The following is an 8441-nucleotide window of genomic DNA, read 5'->3' on the forward strand; positions in this document are numbered from 1 at the left end:
TGATCCCGCCCCCTGTGCACCTGGCCCCTCCCTGCCGTCGGTTCTCGCCCAGGCCCAGGAAGTTGAGTCCCTGGCGGGGAGGACAGGCAGGTGCGTCCGCGCTGCCGAGCACCAAGTCGCTGGAGGGGCACACCTCGATGACACGCTCACAGACGGGAGTTCAGACACACACTTCCTGGCTTGCGTGCGAAGCGGGATCGCAGGGCAATAATCCCTCCATCTTCCCCGGGAGGTTGGGTGACTGCAAGATACACGCGCCCACTCGATGCCACCGGGCCGCCACCGTCTGGGCCTGGGATCTTGACCCACTTGTCTTCTGTACTTCAGGGTTTAGAGGCGGCAGCAGCAGCAGCCGTCTTGGATAACTTTTGATGGATTCAGGAGGACTGGAGACCTCTTGTGTGCCGGCACCTGGACACAATTTTCATTCAGTCCTGCCCGATGCCCCGACCTGGACTGCGGTGCCGATGAGGAAACCGAGGCTTAGCGGGATCCCTAATCCAAGGCCACGACGACTGAGCCTGCTGGGATTCCAGCCAGGAGCCTGTCCCTGGGGAGCACTTGTCACAGCCTTACCCTCTTCCAGAAGGCGCCACATTTACCCTTGTGGACCGACAATCGAATTAACATGCTGATACACACGAGGTGAGTGACGCCCTCAAATGCTTGCAAACACACACGCACACACACACACACACACACACACTCAACTTGGAATTTCAGGAGCTGCTTCTGCTGTGTGTCCTGTTACTTGGAAGGCACAGCCCCGGCAGCACCCATACAAAATGAGGTCTCCGATTTAAGGTGCGAGGTATGTGTGTAAACAGACTCTTACTGGTCTGAGTTGGTTCCTTCGCTCGGCCGTGTTGATGAAGGTACCAAGCCCCCTGCCACTTACACGGGACACAGAGAGTGAATCAGACCCGAAGGTCTGGCGGAGATAGGAAAGGATCCATGCTGCCCTAAAGGAAATAAACTTGATGTGACACTTGATGTGACAGCAAGTGGCATGAAAGGTAGGGGTGGGAGGCGACTTTATTGAGGGTGGCCCCCGAGGACCTCTCTGAAGAAGCAACCTTTTGACATTATCCCTGAATGAATTCTAGAAGCATCTACACAGCATGTCCAGCTAGAGAAGGGAGGGGCCCTGAGCTTAAGAAGGCTGGAGGGTGGGGGCAGCAGGGGCCAGACTTCTGTAGGACAAGGTCAGACTGACCCATCCCAGTGCCAGGATGCAGGACTTTCAGTGCTAAAAATAGGACAGTCACAGGCAAACCAGGATGGTTGGTGACCGTAGGTAGGAGTTTGAGCTATTTCTTCCTTTCCTCTCCTTTTCCCTTCCTTTCTTCCTTCTTCTCCCTCCTCCCTGTTTTTGTTTTTGTTTTTGTTTTTGTTGTGTAAAGAGACAGGGTCTCGCGCTGTTGCTTCCTGAGCTCAAGGGATTCTTCCACCTCAGCCTCCTAAGTAGCTGGGACCACCTTGCCCAGACGATTTTGTTGTTGTTGTTGTTGTCATTGTTAAGAGACAGGGTCTCCCTACGTTGCCCAGGCTGGTATCAAACTCCTGAGCTCAAGGGATCCTCCTGCCCTGGCCTCCCAAAGTGTTAGGATTTTAGGTATGAGCCACCACACCCTGCCCCTTCCTCCTTTTTTAACAGCTTTACTGAGATATAATTCACATACCATACAACTTGCTGACCTAAAGTGCATCCAATGGCTTTTAGTATTTTTGGAGTTGTGTGTCCATTACCACAATCCACTTTAGAACATTTCCACGACCCCAAGGTGTTTGGGTTTGGTCTTGAGAAGATAAAACCCAAGGGAAGAGCTTTCAGCAGGGGAAGGCAGGGAACCCTCCAGATCCTGAGGGGAAGGACGGAAGACAGGACCGCCTCCTGCTTCTCAGCTTGACCTCTTGAGGGGAGGGAGAGCTGATAGGGCCAATCACTCCACCCCTAACCCCCACAAGATATGAAGTACTGATCCCCAATACCCCATAATAGGACCTTATTTGAAATGGGGTCATTACAGATATTAGCAGTGAGCATGAGGTCACGTTGGAGTAGGATGGGCTCCTAATGCAATATCACTGGTGTCCTTGTAAGATAGTTATATGGCTGCCTGATTCTGGGTAGGGGGTTGGGGAGTGGGGGAATGGGTGTATGAAGACCAGGACACAGAGGGAGAATGCCATGTGACCACGGAGGCAGGGAGTGAAGAGCTGCAGTGACAAGCCAAGGACACCAAGGACGGCAGGCCACTGCCAAAAGCCAGGGAGGGACAAAGAGGGCTCCTGAGACCTGGTTTTCAGAGCGAGCACAGCTCTGCCAACACCTTCATTTCAGGCTCTGGCCTCTGGAACGTTGGCTCAATACATTTCTGTTAAAAAACATTTTAAAGGCTGAGCATGGTGGCTCATGCCTGTAATCCCAGCACTTTGGGAGGCACAGGCGGGAGGAACACATGAACGCAGGAGTTTGAGACTAGCCTGGGCAATACAGTGAGACCTCATCTCTATATAAAAATACATAATAAAAGTCAACTGACGTTGCTTTAAGCTATCTGGTCTGTGACACTTTGTTCTGGCAGGCCTAGGAAAGGGATACTTGTGCTGAGGAGGGGGACACTTGGTTGGCATAGAGGGAGAGAGTGTGAACTTGGCCCTTTGTGGAACAGGGGAGACTGGGGCAGAGGTGGCGATAGGGCAGTCCATTCATTCTGAGATGAAGATTCCACTGGCTTCTGTAAAGGCATCTTGGGGAGCGCAGGGAAGGGGATCGGGACTTCCCAGTGGCATCCCCTTCTCGGGCACTGAGGGAAAGCCACAGTGGCTTGGGGAAGAAGGCAGGGATGCCCTCTCCCCGCCTGCCTGTTCCCAGGGGGTCTCACCGCCTGTTCCCACCTAGGGCTGGGGTGATCGATAGGAGATAGCTCAACCTGGCATTTGGGTGGTGTGGGAACAGGAGACCCCAGACTTTCTTGTTTTGGGGTCTGGAGCAGGCAACCAGGCTCCAGGGACAGTGAGTCAAGGGAAGGGGGGCTGGGACACCCCTTGACTTGCTGCCAAGGAGACAGAGCTGGTGCTAGGGTGGCATCTGAGGCAGGTGCAGGGAGGGAGGGAGGGAGGGAGGGAAGGGGCCTTTGACTCCAATCTCTTCTTTCTCTACTGACTGCAGGTGGCAGCTGCCCTTCCAGGAGCCAGTGGGGAGACCTGGGTGGCTGGGTGGGGACACCTGCCAAGTCCTCGCCTAAGCCAGCTACCACCCTACGCTGTTGGCTTCCCTTCTCCAACTGCGGGGACGCTGCTCAGGCCTTTCGTGACATCACACCCAGGAGTCCTTGGGGTCCGGTCACTGCTCCTGGGCCCAGCGAGGTTCAAGCTCTGGTCGCCCTGCCCCCTACCCCCCATGCCAGATCCGGCATCGTTGTGGGCAAACAATTATCTGGATGATCTTTATGGGGCTTAAGCTTGGGTGGGAGCAGATGGGGCATGAGCTGGGGATTTGGGGATGGGGGGAATCCACACCCCCACGTCCCGGACGTTTAAAAGGCCCTCTCTGGCACTGGGCCGGGGCAGAGGCCAGCAGGAAAGTGACCGGAGTCCAGGGACCTGATGGATCAGGAGAAGACGGAGGAGGGCTCAGGCCTCTGTGCCGAGGTGAGAGGGCCCTGCCCCCACCCCACCCCCAGCTCAAGGTCTCAGAGTCCATGATTGACAAGACTAATTAGTTTGTAGGGCACCTAATTAGCGAGTGAGTCTCCTAGGACCCCCTGACCCAGTTGTGGCTGTAGAAGGGGCTGGTGGGCCTGGGGGTCTCAGTGCCAGGCCGGAGGGCAGAGGGCAGGGCTGTCTGTGTGGACCCCTATTGATGGGAGATGCTGGGACCTGGGGGTAGCTCCTGGGCCATGTTTCCCTGACTTGTGTCCCAGCTCCCAGGCCACACTCATCAGGCCCCAATCTAGGACAGCAGGACGCTGGCATCGGAGCCTGTCCCTTGAGACGGTACCACGTGAAGTGGCACTGCCGGCTGGGGCCCCTGGGGCGGGGGCCGGGATTGGGAAGGAGACTCATGTCTCATTCAGAACAGCTCTGCAGAGCGGATCGGCGGGGACCATGGTGAGAGCTGAGGAAGAGGGGACAGCAGGCCCCGGGGTCGGGTGTGAGCAGGCTGGCTGGGAAGGTTGGGGAGGGGCCCCCAAGCTGAAGGGCCAACCGGACTGAGCGGGTCTGTCTGCAGGCGGGCTCCCCAGACCAGGAGGGCTTCTTCAATCTGCTGAGCCACGTGCAGGGTGATCGGATGGAGGGGCAGCGCTGTTCACTGCAGGCTGGGCCGGGCCAGACCAAGAGCCGTGAGCATGGGCACAGGGGTGCTGTCCATGGGGCGTGAACAGGGTGGGAGTGCAGGGCGAGTGGTCATCTGGAGGGCCTGGGGGCACGGGGTGTGGGAGGTGGTTGTGCACCCTGAAGCATCGGCATGGGGGTGAAGGGGTAGGGTTGGGGGCCCCCAGTCCGGCTGTGTCCTCCCAAGTCTGTGAACGTCCATGCAGAGAGCGACCCCACCCCCGAGATGGACAGCCTCATGGACATGCTGGCCAGTACCCAGGGCCGCCGCATGGATGACCAACGTGTGACAGTCAGCAGCCTGCCCGGCTTCCAGCCCGTGGGGCCCAAGGTAGGCGATGCTCTGGTGATGCCGAGGAGAAACCCGCCAGGCAGTGCTCAGTGCTCTCCAATCCTGCCCTCCACCCCAGCCGGGAGGGAACAGGGCCTGCCCCACCTCTGCCCATCCGCTGCCCTGACTTCAGATGGGAGGACCGAGGCCCAGGCAGCGGCTAGAGGGGCCCAAGGTTATATAAGGGCCATGCTAGTGTCAGACCCATGGCTGGAACTTGTGGCTCCTGCCCCCAAGTCTAAAGGTTCTGGGGAGGCCAAAGGGAGAAAACAGGACCCCCTCCTAGGAAGATACCTCAGGGAGGAGGGCACGTGAGCTCACGCATAGGATATATATAAATATATATACATCCACATACTCACATGTGTTGACTTCACACATACAGAAAGCTTGGGTTCTGATCAGGACCCCAGCGAGGGTCCCAAGACCTGCCACCTCACGCTCAAATGCCACCCTAAATGGCAGATATTGAAGGTAAACATAGAGCAGTGCTCAGGATGAGGTGGGACACGGTGCCCATCCGCACCCTTTCTCCAATGTTCGCCACCTCTGGCCGGCACTGCCCTTGAGCCCCCGCCCTGGCTGACCCCTCTTCATCCACAGGACGGAGCGCAGAAACGAGCTGGGACCCTCAGTCCCCAACCCCTGCTCACCCCTCAGGACCCGACCGCTCTCGGCTTCCGTCGGAACAGCAGCCCCCAGCCCCCGACACAAGCCCCCTGAGGGCCTGAGGCATCCTGGGCCTTACTCGGCCCCCAAAAACTGATAAAAGAATAAAACGCTTCCATGAGTAACAAGGAACTGAGTATGCGTATATTTCATCAGGGGAGGGGCCAGGACTCCCACTTGGAGGCCTCAGGAGTTCTGCTGGGCATCGCGAAGAAGCTTCTCCTCCCGCCGTTTCCGTATCCTCTCTTTGAATTCTTCTATCTCTTGAAGCTACGGGTGGAGAAGTGGGTGGGACAGGAAGTGGGGAGGGGCACACACCTCAGTGCCGAGCCGGGACCCCTCTACCACTCTCCCACCACCCTGCCCCAGACCACGGCTTCAGGTTTCAGTGTCTTCATTGGAAGCCCCCTGCCAATGACAAAGGGGTCCCAGGGGGATCCGCTTCACTCTTCCAGGAGAAGGCAATAAGGAAACCATGTACTCCTCTGCTCTCAGTTTCTTACTCATGGCTGAGAGTAAAATGTTCCTTTTTGACATGAAGTCTCGCTCTATTGCCCAGGCTGGAGTGCAGTGGCGCGATCTTGGGCTCACTGCAACCTCTGCCTCTGCGGTTCAGATGATTCTCCTCCCTCAGTCTCCCGAGCAGCTGGAGTTATAGGCTCCTGCCATCACACCCGGCTAATTTTTGTATTTTTGTAGACATGGGGTTTCACCATGTTGGCCAGGCTGGTCTTGAACTCCTGACCTCAAGTGATCCACCCACCTCGGCCTCCCATGCCCTGGGATTACAGCCATGAGCCACTGCACCTGGCCTAAAATTTTCATCTGAAACCCATCCCAGATACAAGAATCCAGCCTCCTCCATCCCTCTGGCAGGAAGAAGAGGAGATCACTTACCTTCTCAGGTGGCCACAGCTCCCTCTGTAAGGAAAAGTCACAACTGGGACACAAGCCAAGAGCCTCCAGAGCCCCACACCAGGGTAGGGTCAGCTCATGGGATTGGTCCCCAGCAGATTGGTGCCCCACACCCTCTCCCACCCCTGGAATGAACCCTCAAACACTCCTCTTATGCCCACCTTGCGCTGTATGACGTGGTCCTCAAACCACTCGGCCTGATTGGAAACCCAGAACATAGCCACAGGGAAAGTGAGGTAGATTACCATCTGGAATGGCAGAGGGTGGGTGAGGTGACCGCCCCCCTTCCCCCAAGCAATGTGCAGAGGCTCCTCAGAGCCTGGGGGACCCATCCTACTGCAGAGTCCAGAAGCGCCTCGTTAGGGCGGACCCAAGAACCCCAGAACTCCCATCAAGGGTACAGAAACCTCGCATCCTAAAACCTAACTCCTATAATTCAGGAGGCTTCATTCCTGAAAGTCCCCCTTAGCTGGAGTCTTCCTCTCAAAGACAGACAGACAGACATACAGAGGCCCCAGCTACAATCAAAAGCATCTCCTCGAGACCTCATTACTCATCTCCACTTAAGATTCCGGGAGCACCCCCAAACCCAGGAGGCGTCACTCTTCAACTCCACTTCTCGAAGTCTAGGAGTCTCCCTGTCATAGACACCCACCCACCACAAGCCCGAGAGCTCCCCCAGGATCTTAAGTCTTCCTTCTTTAGAGCCCCCTTCTCAGCCAACCCTCTCTGAGGTCTTTCCTCGGACCAGCCCTCTCACAGCCCCCAAACCCAGAAGCCCAAATCTGAGAACCCCCCCCAAACCCAGCGTCCCCTCTCCTGGATTTCCAACCAGAAAGGTCCCTCTCAAATTTTAATAGCTTTCTCCTTGGAGCACCCTCTTTCTTTTAAGTCCCCCCATTTCCAGTCTCATCTTCAGATCCAGGAAGATCCCCTGCCCAGCCTCTCAATCCACTCCTGTGTCCACTGACCCGAAATATCTCCAGCTTCACCCCCATCTCGTTTCTCCCGGTCAACAAAGCAACTTCCGCCCAAAGCCGACCCTCCAGCAAGACAGAAGCTCATTGGTGTTTTGCACGCTCCATTGCTGAAGCTGATTGGCCAATGTGTATCCTGATGACGTATCTTCGGGCGCCTCTATTTTGCTTCCGGTCGCTGGCGTCTTCGAAACGAAGTCAATAACGTGAGCCTGTCCGTCAAAAAGGATTTAACCAATAGAAAACGGGTCTGGCCCGGAGGGGGCGGGCCGTCAGTGGTAGACGTCATAAGAGCGCGACTCTCGCCTGTACCTGGGCATCCAGAAAAATGGTGGTGATGGCGCGACTCTCGCGGGCCGAGCGGCCGGACCTTGTCTTCGTGAGTCCACAGAGGAGCCAGGGGTGGCCTGCGTTGGGTTATTGGGACCTGGACGCCGCAGGGGATCGGGGCCGGGTCGCCAAGGGGATTTAGACTAAAATTGCCAGGCCAAGGGTTGGGGACCCTAACGGGCCAGAGACTGGATCGTGATGTCCACCCTAACTGGCCAGGAGTAAAAAATACGGTGTTGTGTCTTAGGGTCTGAGTAGAAAACTACTGTCGAAGGAAAGCATCTAGCCTCCCGAGCCAGGGGCGGAAATAGGGGCGTGCAGGGAATGGGAGAGCAAGGAGATTGCGTAACTGAACCTTGAGAGGTGAAGACAGGTGTCTGAAGTAAAGGCGTGATTACCAGGCCAGGGCTCCGGTTTCTGGGATGAAGCCTTGGTTTTCTGTATAGCGGTCTCTAGGCCTGGACTGCGGCATGACAGTTTCTGGGGGTGGTGGCCAGGCTAGAAGAACCCTGGTGACGTGGAGCTTGTCAGGCAGTGGCCAATGAAATTATTATTGTCTGGAGTAGAGGCGTGACATCTTCACCAGATTCTTGGTGTGCTGAAGGGGTGGCCTGCCCCTCCACACCTGTGGGTGCTTCTCGCTAGGTGGAACGAGAGACTTGAGAAAAGAAATAAAGACACAGAGACAAAGTACAGAGAAAGAAAAGCGGGGCCCAGGGGACCAGTGCTGTGCTTACAGAGGACCCACACTGGCGCCGGTCTCTGAGTTCCCTCAGTATTTATTGCCAAAAAGATAAGGGAGTAAATCAGCAGTAAGACATATAGATACATGGAGATGTTCCATTTTCCCAGGGACGGGCAGGAGACAGATGTTTTTC

At 56.3% G+C, this 8441-nt stretch overlaps 3 protein-coding genes across 7 annotated transcripts in view; 2 read left to right on the plus strand and 1 right to left on the minus strand.

Moving 5' to 3' along the window:
• The first annotated feature begins 19 nt into the window (after positions 1–19).
• Positions 20–5473, plus strand: PCP2 (Purkinje cell protein 2). 5 transcript variants are annotated; one of them, XM_023186719.1, is made up of 5 exons: positions 27–645; positions 3176–4116; positions 4238–4349; positions 4548–4672; positions 5276–5473. In XM_023186719.1, the coding sequence occupies exons 2-5, from the start codon at positions 4114–4116 to the stop codon at positions 5393–5395; spliced, it is 360 nt and encodes a 119-aa protein (XP_023042487.1). In that variant the 5' UTR covers positions 27–645; positions 3176–4113; the 3' UTR covers positions 5396–5473. The 5 variants fall into 5 exon arrangements, 2 of the variants coding, with proteins under 2 accessions (XP_023042487.1, XP_023042486.1); XM_023186718.1 differs by having other exon boundaries at positions 3176–3657; XR_002725282.2 differs by lacking the exons at positions 4548–4672; positions 5276–5473 and having other exon boundaries at positions 20–90; positions 328–645; positions 3176–4498.
• LOC111522612 (protein PET100 homolog, mitochondrial) lies at positions 5460–7349 on the minus strand. Its single transcript, XM_023186720.1, has 4 exons — positions 7228–7349; positions 6418–6504; positions 6239–6262; positions 5460–5611 (listed from the first exon to the last, which is right to left on the minus strand). Exons 1-4 carry the CDS (start codon positions 7252–7254, stop codon positions 5528–5530), a joined length of 222 nt encoding a protein of 73 aa, XP_023042488.1. The 5' UTR covers positions 7255–7349; the 3' UTR covers positions 5460–5527.
• Positions 7350–7495: 146 nt separating this feature from the next.
• XAB2 (XPA binding protein 2) overlaps positions 7496–8441 on the plus strand; it is an 11784-nt gene continuing 10838 nt past the window's right edge. Inside the window, exon 1 of the mRNA XM_023186754.1 lies at positions 7496–7612. Coding sequence (XP_023042522.1) covers positions 7562–7612 — 51 coding nt within the window. The 5' untranslated portion in view covers positions 7496–7561. The remainder of the gene's footprint in view (positions 7613–8441) is intronic.

This window comes from Piliocolobus tephrosceles, chromosome 21 (genome assembly GCF_002776525.5).
Source record: "Piliocolobus tephrosceles isolate RC106 chromosome 21, ASM277652v3, whole genome shotgun sequence".
Lineage (NCBI taxonomy): Eukaryota > Metazoa > Chordata > Mammalia > Primates > Cercopithecidae > Piliocolobus > Piliocolobus tephrosceles.